At 34.9% G+C, this 15209-nt stretch overlaps 1 protein-coding gene across 3 annotated transcripts in view; it reads left to right on the forward strand.

Moving 5' to 3' along the window:
* The first annotated feature begins 507 nt into the window (after positions 1-507).
* The window catches only part of LOC117032390 (cytochrome P450 1A1), an 88154-nt gene continuing 73452 nt past the window's right edge, over positions 508-15209 (forward strand). For all 3 annotated transcript variants that reach the window (XM_033123903.1, XM_033123901.1, XM_033123902.1), the window contains exon 1: positions 508-1415. In XM_033123903.1, coding sequence (XP_032979794.1) covers positions 1353-1415 — 63 coding nt within the window. In that variant the 5' untranslated portion in view covers positions 508-1352. The remainder of the gene's footprint in view (positions 1416-15209) is intronic.

The raw sequence follows: 15209 nt of genomic DNA on the forward strand, positions 1-15209 counted from the left end.
ATCTTACTTTTTAAAATTCTTTACAAACATTTGTTGATATGCCGTATTTTAGAGAAACATTTACTCTACTCTTGTTACATTGTGCTTGCATCTTAATGATATTTACTCTGTAGATAAGTCCCTTTGAAAGTAGTGTCTGTCACATATAGAAAAGGAATTTCTTAAATGGCAGATCAGATGCAAACTCCTTCCTTCCTTTCTCCCTCCCTCCCTTCCTTCCTCTCTCTCTTTTTTGTCAATCATGGTATGGTATTAGGCTGAGGCATTACTTGGATTACTTACTGCACATTCAAAAATGCATATATAGAGAGATTTTTGAGTGTGGATAGTGATGAGGACAGCTGGGATGGAGACTGAAGGAAATGGCAAGGATATTTCACATAGATATAAATGGAATTGCTTAGCACAAAAACAATTTCTTGTCTAGGAGAATAAATTGGAATTGTGGTTGTTGTTTTTTCTTGCAAATGTTAAATGCTAAATCTTAAAACCATCTGTGCTTTTTCAGAAAGTTTAAAATTTGAATGTAGGTATGTCAAAATGAAAAAGTCTTGGGGGGCTGGTGGCTGTTGTGTTGCCAAGAGACATTGCTAATCTAAGATCTCTCAATCAAGTGCCATAAAAATTTGGCCACAATAAATGTTTTCCCAAAGTAAGTGAGTCAGCATCAGCTATTTAAGGAGGAGTTTGTAAGAGAGCCCAAAAATGTCCCCAGTGAGGATAAAATTGTCTTCAGGCTGTTTTATCTCTTGAAATGCAAACCCTTATACCTCATCTCACTGGTCCCCAAATCCGATCTAGTCCAGGAGCTAAAATGTATCCGATTCCATCCTATGAAAGTACTCACAATGAAATGAGAGGATCACTGTAATATGCAGAGGCTGGGAGCCCATCCCCTTATTGGGGGACAGAAGCTCGTGGCTAGACTCAACTAACTGAGAAGTAGGAGTTACTTCCACATCTGGATATCAGACTGAAGAGCAGGAAGAGGATGAGAAAGCGTGCCTGTGTTCTTGTTCCTGGAAGTGTTCCACTTAAACTCAGATGATCTCTTTTCCTGTCCGTCCAAACATCAGTTCCACCTGTAATTTTTTTTTCTCGTTTGTTTGCTTTTTTCTCTCCTGCCAAAAAACAAAAAAACGAACAACAACAACAAAAAAACTTCTTTGAAATGGAGTTTGGTGAAGATAAAGATTTGTCGTTTTCTATTTACTGAGTCTGGTCAAGTGGAAGTCCTGAGAATTTTTAAGGAAATGGTTCAAAATGGTTAGCTGGGGTTCTCCCCACGTATGAGCCAAAGAAATTTAAACCTGATTTTCTGTGGAGTTAAGCAGGAGGATTGATGGAGATTAATGACCCAGAAGAAAGTCCTCTTCTCTGACATAAGACTGACAAGAATGAGAAGCCTAGCATGGGTAATGATATTCACATCTACACATTGATTTATGATTGTTTTTTTCCCCCAAAGTGCATGTACATTTTCTAGCTGTTCTTGAGTAAAAATAATAGATAGAACCTGTTAATTAATTGTTGGCCTAGAAATTTGTGATTGGATTTGGACCTAATAGGAAAGCTCTGTGGCCTACAAAAAATTTTCAATTAAATTTAAAGTGGAAAATACTTTTGGACTTTTGTTTTTGAGAAAGCAGGTCTCTCTAATTTTAATTATTCTTCTCTTGTTAGGATATCTGTAATTGTTTATGTGGATAAGTTATGTTATTTGGGCAGTTATGATAAATATGGGTGTTTACATTGCATACATAAGTTAGGTAAATTGTGATAACCTGTTAATGTTAGTTGTTATTGTTAAGTTAAATTATAGAAATGGTACCATACTCTGGTGATTCTTTACTGTGCCAATGGAGACGTGATTTGATATAATTTTTTAATTTTATAGAAATGTTTCAATAGAGGCACTGTGAATGTATTATTTATGTTACTGAGGTGCTGAATTGACTACTGCTATTTAATGCTAAACTGATTACTAACCTTAGAATTATAAGAGTCATGGGTTTTAGGTCATATAGGAGATATGTTTACTATTTTAAATTGCTAATCCTCTCAAATAAATAATTATTCCCCTTATTTTTTTTGTAGCAGAATTTTGTAACACTTTTAAATTATTTGAAAGTAATATCAACTGATTCTAGAAAATATGGAAACATAAGAAACACTTAAAGAAGAGGGGAAAAAAACCCTTTTGCATTCTTAGCATTCAATGGTTAATTTCTTTCCAGTTTTTACTTTTTCTAACCCTTTTTATCACAAAAAATATTCTTTTTTGTCTATAGTGGTAGTTTTTGATATCCCTTCTCTTTATACTCTATGATTACCATATATTTCTGTGTGGGAATTATATATATACATATATATATGTATATATATGTACATATATACGTATATACATATATATATATACACACACACGCACACACCCATATATATATTGTATATAAAATACTATATGTATTTAATTCTCTGGAAAAGAAACTAGTATTTTTTTTTTTAATTTAAAGAAGTAGTAATTCATGTCCTTGTGTGATTCCAATGCATTATTAATAGATTTGTTTGTGATGATTCAGTAATTCCTAATGAAGTATTCATTCTGGTGGCTCTTACGCATTTTTCTGTCACTATGAATGGACTCATCTAAAAAGGGGATATAAAAATAGCTCTTAGCATGCACATACTTGGTTCAAGAGTAGTTGTTAGTTGTAGTTATTTTTTTTAAAACACTTGTTTCTTTCTTTGGAAAATATTGCTTTTGTTTCATGATGTAGTGGTAGTCAAAAATATGGACAAAATTCCAAGTTTTGTCTTGAAATTTGCACTTAATCATCTCTTGTTTTCTTTTAAAAGAATGAAATTAATACTCTGAAGGAAATAAAATAAATTTATATTTGTTTAAATAATAATATGCCTGAAGAGAAACCATTAACTCTTTTGATAAAACAGTCATCCCTGGTTTGGGAAGTGTATTTTGGCAACTATGCTTTAAACATATGAATGCTTCTAAATTCATGGGTATTTTCACTAACATCCAGTGTACGTTGCATCTACAGGAGAACATTTAAATAGCAATTTTGAATAAGTGCAAAACATGGCTGTAATTCTCAAAAGTTGTTTAAAATATGACCTTAGTTAATGATTAGTGTTACCTTAAGAGAAATTATAGGCTCTGAGATTGTATATTTTTGCAAATGTATGTCTTAATTCATCCAGTATACTTCACTAATACCTAAACTGTATTATTTGGTTTATCCAAGAGTACAAATATGGAACTTGGGTAGGTAAGCACATGAAGAAATATACCTCAAATCATATTATCTTACAATGAAACATATATATATATTTATACGTCACTATATAATATGTAATGTGTAATTATATGATATATATATATATATATATATATATATATATATTTAGATTGTTTAATTTCTCATAAGTACTCAGTGAGTAGCAGAGCATAATGGTTAAAAGTACTGACTCTGGACCAGATTGGGTGGTTCATATTCTGGCTTTGCTCTTTACAAACTCTATGACCTCTGGAAAGTTACTGAATTTCTTTGAGCTTTAATTTTCAGATATAAAGTAGGAATAATAATAGCAGCTACTGCTGTAACAATTAAATGAGTTAATATATCTAAATCACTATGAACAGTTCATGGCACATAGTAAGTGCGATGTAAATACAAGTTACTATTTTTGTTATTATTAATTTAGCAGTTCTATGCACTATGAGGACTTTAAAAATGCCTGCTTCCCAAAGAGCTTAAATGTAATAAAGAAGTTAAGAATTATACATAAAATATAATAGTAGTAAAAACCAAAATATTAAGTTAGTACTAATCTACTTTTAATATGACATTATTTTATACATATTTCCCATCTTAAATATAGTTGTAGCCTTTATAACTTCTAATTTAATATCAACAAGTCTTTGTTAACTCGGTGGCTTTGGGAAAGTTACTTCACCACTCTGTGACCCAGGTTTCTCATTTATAAAGTGGGAAAATATCAATGGTACCTATCATAATCCTACTGTAAGGATTAATGAATTAAATGTGTAGGGCTTAGAGCAGTGTCTGGCATATAGGAAATGTTCCACAAGTATTAGCTATCGTCATCTCATGGTCATCATCATTATATTTTACATTGTATATAAGGTTACAGTTCTTCATAATTTCAATTCAGTCATAACAGACTTACTGAGAGCCTTAAATGAGTGATACCCTAGTAGGAAGAGGACAAATTAAAGTGGGAAAAAAATAATACTCAGGCATAATGTTTAGTAAGTACCTGTGTACTTAATATTACTGAATGTTTATTGTTATGGGCTCTGATTATACCATGAAAAAGGAGAGAAAGAGAGAAAGAATCTTGTTAGAAAGGAATTTATGTTCTAATGGAAAAGAACCAGTAAATTATTAAACTAATAAATCAATAAGATAACTTCAAGTACTGATCATGGTAAGAAGAAACTTGAAAGGAATAAAAAGATTGAGAGTATTGGTATCGAAAGTCTCAGCTAGGTTAAATAAGTCCTTTCTGAGAAGGTGACATTTGAATTGAGACCTGAAGACTAGAAAATATAAATGTTCCACAATATCTAAAGAACTGTCAAAAATGACCAAAGGAAACAGATCATCTATATGTAAACAGTCAACATAATATATTACAAAATGGTAGAACTCAGACAAAATATATCAGTTATAATAATATATAAATGGACTCTGAAGCTGAAAAGGGAAATTACGTGCTGTATAACTGTGGACTCCAGCAATGTTAAAGAATTCCCTCACATACAAGTAAGCTGACGTGAGATAGGCCAACAAAAATTCATAAGCCCTCTCGCATCCCCTTCTACCCCCCTTTCTCTTCCATATACAAAACAAGCTAACGAAAGTGGAGTTCTGCTTCCAGTAAGGAGGATTAAACTTTGACAAACCAAGCTTCCTACACATAACAGCTGTAGACTGTGGACAAAATACAAAAAAAAAAAGGAAAAAGAAAGACTACCAGAGGGCTTTAGAAAATGGACGGAACCAGGCACATTCTGCAGGGGAATTGACATGGGAAGTGTGCAATTGACATGGGTGAGTTCTCATTTTTTATGAAGCCTCGTTTGCAGCATGGAGAAGAGGGGCAGGCACTGGCCAGCTAATACTCCAAGAGAAAGCATGCTTTCTTAGAGGGACAAGGGGAGAAAGACCAGAGCAACCAGGGTGGCCAGTGAGTGAGAAGGGAATGCCAGAAAAACAACCAAGAAGGAGACATCGAGATTCTGTGTATAAACTCTGCCCAAGTTCTCCGGCTGATTTCTGAACTACGCATGTATGGGTGAGATCTGAGCTGCTGCCTACCATAGGCAAGACAGAGTTCTCAGTTTGAGTCTAATCAAGCTAATTTCCTGTTAGACCATAAGCAGAAATGTTCTTCAAGGGGACAGGATAGGATCGGGTAGGATAGGATAGGAAATACAAATGCTCCTTTAAAAAAAAACAACTGTTGACCTCAGGTCTTCCTTTTTCTGGTCTTGTATTATTTTCAAAAGGGAAATCCAATATTACGGTGTTTGATTAGTTTATAGTTTACTATCCAAAATGTTTTATAAGAGACATTTGATGTTTAAGGAAATCATGTGATCCTTTTTTTAAGAATAAGCTTTTGTCAGTTTTATTTCTTTGAGGTAGAAATTTGTGTTTTGCCAAGAAAAAACAGAGCTCAAACATTGGCCTCATTCATGGTCTGTAAAGCTGCCCCACAGTGTTCTTCTGTCTTTAGACTTACTCTTTTTTAAAGGAAATCTGAGTTTATGATTATGTTGTTGTGACATAATTTTATGCCTGTAAAATCTTAATTAGCAAAGAAATTCTCCATAATTAAACACTACAATATGTTCTATTGTCAGAAAAACTGACATATCTAGAAAACATGCTCTAATATTTTTTAACCCTTTCTAATTTGGAGTCAGGTATTTGTTAATCAATTGGCTTGCTAGATTTGAGAGCATAATTTATCTTTACTCCAGTACACTTGTTTTTTCTTCTGTGTTCTTACTTTGGAAACAATTATATCACTTAAGAAACCAAAGTATTATTGAGCTCAACAACTTAGTGGTATTTACACTGAATATTTTGTGGCAGGCACAGCTAAGAACCTAGGATTCCTGATTTCTAGCTATGGGCTATTTTCACTGTAGTGTGTTGCCTTCTTTACTGATCTGTGTAGACACTAAGTTAAAATTGCCTTTCCCCCCTACACTCAAGGACTTTTGATTACTGAAGTAAAACAAAACTAGCATAATAAGTCAAATATTCACGAATGTTCCTTATCTTGTAAATAATAGTGGATGTCCAGAATCTAGCCGTCTATTTTAAACAGTGAAATAGACCTTGATGGAGCAAATTCTGGCCACTTAGAAACAAAAATAACTTTCATGTGCTTCTATCAAATCTGCACAGCCTTTCAGATCCCCAGTATTCACTCATCCATTCCACAAATGTTTATGGCTCACCAGGGAGGTTTAAGATGTTGTTCTAGCTTCTGAGCAAATAAGTAGTGATTTTTTCTGCTGTAAGTCCAACTGGATTTGGAACCAAAAGTAGGAAGAGGATGAGAGAAAAACAGATATTATTGGACAATGGATTATCTCCTACCACTATTCCAAAAATCAATAAATTTTCACTATTGCTTCACTTTAATTGTTTAAATTATGTAGAACCTTTTGCCATGATTTATGTCTCTTCATTTTATTCTCTCTTGTTCCAGACTTCCATTCCCTTTAAAACTACTTTCATTCTCTGGTTCATGTATTGTGCTTGAATGGGGCAACATGATTTTTCTATATTGGAAATCACATCCATCTCAAACATCAAAGTACCAATAAATTGCGTAACTTGGTCATTAGATTTACTATCGCAAAATTTTAAATTTGATCTAATGGGTAGTTTCCCTATTTCAGAATCGTTATTCTTTTAATCATGCTGTTTTTGTGGAATTTTACTTCCGCTTCCATTCTTCTCTAAGGTAATGAACCACTTATTCATCAAAATGCTGAATATTAAATTTTGTTTTAAAATTAGTATCTTATAATTCTTTGAAGAAAGAAGTATCAGACAACATATGTTTAGTTTTAAAGAAAAATAAGCAGCCAAAGTCAGTATTACTAATTTAAAAATTCTTGGAATATTTAATGCAGTTTTAGGGACTCTAAACCAAAAGAAAATGGAAAGGTCCAGAGAAGAAGTACTAAAGTGTTCGATATATTTAACGCTTTCAAACTGTAAATAGTTGAACATAATTAGTAAATCCACATGAGGCAAAAGTACAACTTGAAAAGGGATATAATAGAGATCTATCATTATTAAGGTATACAGAGTTAACATAAATGAGTTTACCAGGTTTCAGATTAAGTATTAAGCATTAGTATTAAGTATTAATCTAGAAGTACATATAAAGAAAGACCTATTCATATACTGGTGGTAAGCATATATAACTTGTTAGTCGAACACTAACTAGAAAGAAACCATGAATAGGTTTGGAACTGTATTTATGATAGATACAGGCTGGTAATTAACATCAAGTTAATTTAAGATTTGATTCTAATCTTTTCAAAAGGGTCTTACAATACTTCTATGAAAAAATATACTGGGCTTTCCAAAAATTTGATATCACCGAGTTTTCCCATGTCCTATTGTATAAGACATAGGAAACAGGGTGATAGAAGTGAACCTAAGAGGGGACTTGTGACAGTCCAACCAATGGGATATGGCAGAAGTGATACCATGTGACTTCCAAGGCTAGGCTATAAAAAATTTCCACTTGGCTCTCTCTCTCAGGATGCTTCCCTTTGGAACCCAGCCATTATCTTGTGAATAAACCCAGATCACATGGAGAGACCACGTATAAGTATTCCAGTTGAGAGTCCCAGCTAAAGTCTCAGTCTCAGCCATAATCAACCTCTAGATATCTGCATAAACAAGACTTCAGATGATTTTTGCCCCCAGCAATAGAGTATTCCAGATATTGCGGAACAGAGACAAGTTGTCCCCATGGTGCCCTGACCAACTTCCTGACAAACGGAAACCAAGAGAGATAATCAATTATTGTTGTTTTAAGCCGCTGAGTTTTGGAATAATTTGCTATGCAACTTGTAACCCAGACTTGGGTTGAGATCTTAACATGGCAGCAATCTGGGTGAAGACAGTTTCCTAGTTAGAGTGGGAAGAGATGAAAAACTCTCGAGGGATGACAAGTAAAGGAGCGCTTAGATGGGAGAAGCAGTGACTTTAGGTAACTCTTTCAAGAAAATTATTGGTTAGGGAGACAAGATATCTCTACTTCTCACTTCCTAAATAAAGAATAGCTAGGAAGAAATATAGGTCTTGAAAAGCATTTCTTTTTAATAGGAGAGACTTGATCATGTTGCATTTTGAAATAAAAGAGCTAGTAGAGATGGGAGAATGTTGAGGGTTCGTGTCTGTGTGTGTGTGTGTGTGTGTGTGTGTGAGAGAGAGAGAGAGAGAGAGAGAGAGAGAAAGAGAGAGAGAGAGAGAGAGAGAGAGAGAGAGAGAGAGAGAGAGAATTCATGAAAAAAGTCCCCCAAGAAGATGAAAAGTCCATGACACAGTAGAAACATGAAGTAGAAGTAGAAGCACAGAGGAAAGCATGTAGGATTCCTCACCCAGTGAGGTCAAATGTTACCAGCTACAGATCTGTTTGTTGTGGGTGAATCAACTAGTCCTCCCTGATGATTCTATTTGCTCTGTGAAATTCAAGGTCAGCATCTCTGTAAACAGAAAGAAAGTAAAAGAACTCAAGAAAGGTGGTAAATATTTGGGGGACTGGGGTATGAAACGTGCTATGGTGAGGTAAAATGATTAAAAAGTTTTGTAAAAGCTCAGGCTCCCATATATTTCTACATATTTCTGAGGTCTCATTTTAAATCATTTTATTTCTGAGTATCCTCAGGATATTTCCAATGTTCTCTCTTCCAGATAATTACACACATGCTAATATTTACACACCTATAGGTTATTTTATATAATTCAATTATAAACAATAATGATATTAATACAAATTTATTATATGTGTATGGCACTTGAAATTTACAAAGTTATTTCAAATTTGATACCAGTTGCCCCACCAAGAAGTTGTACGTCCAATCAATGGCTTAGCATTTTGCTTCTGGCCAGCTTTGACCTGGTGACCAATCACTGCCTTTGCATAGCCTCAGATAGAATCAAAACTCTTCTCCCAGAAATATGTATGGAACAGAGACTTCCAGAAACCTCCATAACCTGTGCTTCAGCCAAAGGGATTTGGGTGAACCAGGTGTTTTATGCTCCTCTTTGCCAATAAAAGCTTATTCAACTCTTGTATCATGGAACCATCTAATATTACCACAAAACCTCAGACTACATCCAGGACACAGACCCGTGCTTATTACAGTCCTCAGGCTGCACCTTACACTTGGCTCCTTCTTCTAAATCCTTTCGCATGTCATGCCCAGGGGTAATACCTACAGCCAATAATTAATGCTAGTGGATTGGCTCTTTTCCAAAATCCAGGTATTTGTCTTCTCAGTTGATAGCGTATAGGTGATTTTGGCAAAATTACTCAAGAGATTTTTTTTCTTTTTTAAGATGTATTTGGGAGACATTATTGAGGGATGTTGTGCTTTCAATTTCTTCTTATCTGTGATTATGATAGTGAGCGCAGGCCAAGGAATGCCATGCATTTTTCAATAAGTGAGGAATTTTATTTATCTAATTTCATAAGTTAATGTGACTTTTCAACTAGGACAAAATGAAAAAAAGATAAACAAAAGTATTCACTCTTGAAATTCTATTACATGCTGGCCAAGGTCAGCCTGCTCAGATACAGACTACCAGGCACAGAACTGGGCACAGAGAGCCTTTGTGTGTGGGGGAACCCTTCACGTGCACCTACTCTTCCCTGGGAAGACTCACTGTGTAAAACAGAACAGCAGCTTCTGAAATCCAGGAGCTACCTGGCACTGCATAAGCCCCTGGTACTGTGAGGAGCTGACCTGCCACTCACAGGTAGGCTGTGGTATTCTCTGTTGAGCATAAATAATTTCAAAGAATGTCAAAACCAGACAAAGCCCCATAACTTTGTGAGATCAAGGCCAAAACAAGAATCTTCTGTAATCATGTCTCAACAGACAGAAATAAGAACATTGTCCAAATGATAAAAACAAAAACAAAAAAACCAATGATTACCCTATTCTGACTACAATGAGTAACCACTGCCTTTTGACTAACTACAAGTTAGGCTATACCCCATTCCTCTCGACCTCCTAGAAAAGAATTATTAAGTTGCCCAATCAAGGAATTATCCTCATTTCCTAGTAGCAGCTACCAATCCAGAGCAAAAGCTCTGCTTCCTTGAATTCTCCCCAAATTACCAAACACATGTTCAAATCCTCTAAGTCTTTTTTCACCTCCTTCTACTGAGATGCCCTTGTGGTTTCCCAGAGAGCGTGGTCTTCCTCATTGTAACAAGTCAATAAAAGCAACTGTCTTCTACTACTCGTGTGTTCCAGGAGATTTTTGGCTGGACATATTTAAAAAATCTGTGACATGAGCATTTGGAGACCAAAGGAAGGCTAGAAGAACACCCATCATTAAAGACTGGCACGTGCAAAGGACAAAGATGTAAGTTAGCAGCAAGTGCACAGAAGAAGAGAGATTGATATGGGAAAAGGGAGAAAGAAATATTGTTAGAAACAATTTATGAAGGGAGGACTTGAGAAAATAGGCACAGGTCACAATATGATGTTGGAGGCTGGTGGTGGTGGGAGTGGGAATATTTCACCTAGGCGTTCATTCATTTAGTCAGTCAGCCAAAAAAATTTACTGAGTGCCAACTATGTGCTGGGCACTGGGTCCTGGGGATGCAATGATCAGCAAAGGTAGATATTACCATAGTTTGGTGAAGAAGTGGAGGGAACTAACATTACTTGATACTTGCAGGACAAGAATTGTCACTTGACTGGTGACAGGTGCTCTGGAGGAAGGGTCTACAAGTCTACGAGAGACAATACAAAGTTGGGGAGGCCAGAGATGGCTTCCGTGAGTCAGTGGGTTTGAACCAAGGTCTGAAGAATGAGTAATAACTAACCAGGTGAAAAGTTGATAGAAAAATATGCCAGGCATAGAGAAGGACATTTGTGAACACTCTATGGTGGGAAAGAATATGAAAAGCAAAAAAAACATGAAGTACGAGTCATTGGAATGACAATGGCAGTGGGGATATTCCAAGAGAATAGAGCAGTGAATAAGGTTACGAGATGCAGAATACTATAGGACAGAGGTCCATGAGCCAAACCCAGCCATCACTTGTGTTTACATATAAAGTTTTATTGGAACACAGCATAATATGTTTACATACTGTCCATGGCTGCTTTTTCATTACAATAACAGTTAGAAAAGTTGCAACAGAGACTGTACGGCCCACAGATCCTAAAATATTTATTATCTATCCTCTTAGAGGAAAAGTTTGCTGACCCCTGTTATAGGCTATGCTAGGAGTTTTGTCTTTATTGAAAGAGAATAGAATGCCATCAATGGCCTGGAAAAGATACCTTCTGGAGAGAACATGGTGAGCTCATTGAACAGAGTCCTGAGAACTGTGGGTAGACCAGCTATGCAGCAATGGCAAATGAAGGTCTTTTAGAACAAGATGATGGTGGTGGAAATGGAGAGAAGTGTGATCAATTGTATATGTGAAATGAGAGAGAAGAGAAGTCCGGGACGGCTTCTGGTTTCTCGCTTGTAGAACTAGAGAGAAGGCAATGTCATTTGCTAAGGTAGACAACCAGTGTTTTGCTTATTTTTACCCAAGAGAAGCGATTACGAGCTATTTGGATGTATCAATTTTAAAGTCACTTTAAGATGCCTAAGAGCGGATAAATATTAGACACTTGGATGTATTTGGGAGACCTTAAAAAAGAGTTCAAAAGAGTTCAAAAAAGTTCCAGAGTTCAAAAAAGAATGCCAGTGACATGCACATCTTCCCCTATGGGTCATAAACAATTTTAAAGCAACCCAAGGAGATAAATGAGGATCAAAGTCCAGAATCAGGATCATTCTGAAAATACTGGACTTAAGTACATCATAGGGCTTCCTTTCACTGGGATTTGATCTCTCCAATCTAAGTCGGAGAAACTAGGGATTGACAGACACTCCCTATAGGCAGCTACCAAATGGACACAGAAGACCTGCAGGAGGAAAACACGTTTCACTTGAGGACAAACCACTCCAAGAGAAAAAGAACAGTGGACACAGGGTGGGGCCATTCACGAACAAGGACTTCAACAGCAATCATCTCATCCAATGGAGAAACCTGGCACTGATGAATGCCAGATTCTCACCAAATTCACCAATGAGATAAGCTACTCCTTCATCCAAGGGAGAATTGGCCAGGTAGAAAGAAGGACGAGAAGTGTTTGTCTAATATTGTTTTAAGTCAGAGAGTTGAGACTGACTACCATTTCCTTTATGGACATGTGAGGAGTTGAGGACGGGAGTGAATAAATGTTCCCCTTTAATAAAAGATATCAAAATCATAGAAAAGACAAGAAACCTATAAAGGGTTCAGAATTATTTTCCTGTGTTCTAATTTTAGGAAAGGAGAAACTATGGCACTCAATTTAAGTAAAAGAATTGTATTAATATAATTACATTTTAATAAGCAAAGCTGACAGGGGATTAGTGTAACATATGGAGACTCTAGTAAGAAGTCTATATGTAGAGGGCTGCTTAGAAATAGCTTCCCCAGGCTTGACCATTCCCATGGGTGAACTATTAGTGGAGGGGAAAAAACTTCTGAGTCTGAACACTGAGCAATAATAAAACTTAAATACCTTTATTTCTTCAAGACATTCACTGTAGTGAAGAGTAGATTTAATGTAGTTGATGTATTAGGAAGTAGCTCATGAGTATTTTTAATCACTCCTGCAAAACAAGTCCATTCTTTGTTAGCCATAATTCAATACAGACACACCAGTAGGAATGAATTTTGAACTCTTATTATTATGCTGGTTAATCACTGACTAACTGTATTTTCAGTGGGAAAATAATGGATTTCTTTGTTTTTGTTTTTTGGTGTTTTTTTTTTATCGTTAAGTTCAATGGCTCTTCATAAAAGTAACATTTTCTTCCCATAGTTAATGTGGTGATTCCTTTTATAATTGAAAGTTTTGCCTTTTAAATGTTCATAAATTCAGAAGTTATGCATGTTTGTTGTAAAAACTCAAATATTATGGAAATAAATGCAAAGTAAAGTGAAAGCCTCCTTAGAAAGCATTTTACCTGCTCTTTTCTCCCTCTCTTCCCAAAGTATCATGGTTAACAATTTTGACTGTATACACTTACAGAATTTATCCATGCGTTTACATATATAGTTTTCTTTATATAAATAGAAATCATGCTACATAGTATTATTGTTCTTGTTTCTGTTGTTATTATTATGTAACTTGTTTTCTCACTTAATCTGAGCCTCCAAATCAGCACAGATAAATCTGCTTGAATAACTTTAACAATGGCAAGGTAACATTTAGTATTATGTGTGGGCATAAGGTGTTTTTTCGTAGTATTCAGAACCCAAAACAACAGTTTTATAATGATTAGCGTAATATTGTCCAACTTGTGAAAAAACTATTTTAACTCTATTTTTAAACTATAGGCCAGGTTTTACATTATGATCGCAAGGGATACAATAGAACTTCACAGAAAGAGCATTGAACCTGACTGAGCCGTTGAACTAGATCAGTTTATCATTTAACCCCTCTGTGATTTAATGTCCTTATCTATAAACTAAAAGATTTTGATCCAGAATATTCCTAATATTCCTGCTAGCTCTATTTCATATATATATATTATATATATTATACATTATATATATTATATATATTATATGTATATTATATTATATATATTATATATATATGAAATAGAGCTAGCAGGAATATATAGCAGGAATATTAGAGCTAAGCAGGAATATATATATATATATATATATATATACACACACATACATATATATATACACAGAGCTAAGCAGAAATATATATATACGTATATATGAAATAGAAGCTCTATTTCATATATATTTTTATGAAATAGATATAGTTCATATATTTCATATATACACACACACACACACACGCACACACGTAATTGTATGTGTACAATATTGGCATACTCAGTTTTAGTTAAAAACCTTTTTAAATATATGGTGATGGAAGGAGAACTGACTCCGGGTGGTGAACACACAATGGGGTTTATAGATGATGTAATGCAGAATTGTACACCTGAAATCTATGTAATTTTACTAACAATTGTCACCCCAATAAATTAAAAAAACACAAACTTTTCACATTTAGTAAGTATTAAATACTTATCTTCTCTCGATACTTTAGGTAAACTGAGGAACAAAAATATATGTTACCTGCTGTCCATGTCAGATATTGATTGAAAGATAATTTTTGGTTTCCCCTTGCATTGTTGTTTCTAATAAGTATTTTCTCAAAGTACTGGTGCTATTTTAGACACCCACCTCTTTATAAACAGGGAATTAAGAATCTGAGTAGAAATTAAACTATTCGTGACTAAAGAAATAGAATCAAACAAATTAAAATAACATTTCCTTTTTAAGGTAAAGAAGGAAATTCCCTTTAGTTGTGGGAAACACAACTAAGCAAAAGAAAAAACAAAAATAGAAAAATTAATGGGAACAAATAAGGGGGAGAGCAAAATATTGGGGTGGCAAATGTAGAAGAATGAAAGTGTGGAGTCATTCTGTTTCCTGGAAAAAAAGAATTGCTGCGCGCCCTTGTGGCAAGTGTGGAAAGTTAACATCCGAATAAAACATTTCATCCTAGACATAAAATGGTATCAGATCTATTTGGATTACAGTGACATACTGCTTTCAAGAGGGGCAATGGAAGACTTATTCAAGGGGACAATTCACGTGATGATTCTGTCTCAGGTATAGACTTAATATCACCAAAAGAAAAGAGCAGATGATGTGGGCATGTGCCCAGTTGGAGCCACAGAGACTGAATGGGGTCAACGTAGGTAATTAGTTGGTCAACTCTTATTCAACAAACACGTTTGTATGCCAACTACTTTGTAAGGTACTACAAAGAGTGCAAAGTAACATCAGACAGTTGTCTT

The sequence above is a fragment of the Rhinolophus ferrumequinum genome, chromosome 12 (assembly GCF_004115265.2).
Source record: "Rhinolophus ferrumequinum isolate MPI-CBG mRhiFer1 chromosome 12, mRhiFer1_v1.p, whole genome shotgun sequence".
In the NCBI taxonomy this organism is placed as follows: Eukaryota; Metazoa; Chordata; class Mammalia; order Chiroptera; family Rhinolophidae; genus Rhinolophus; species Rhinolophus ferrumequinum.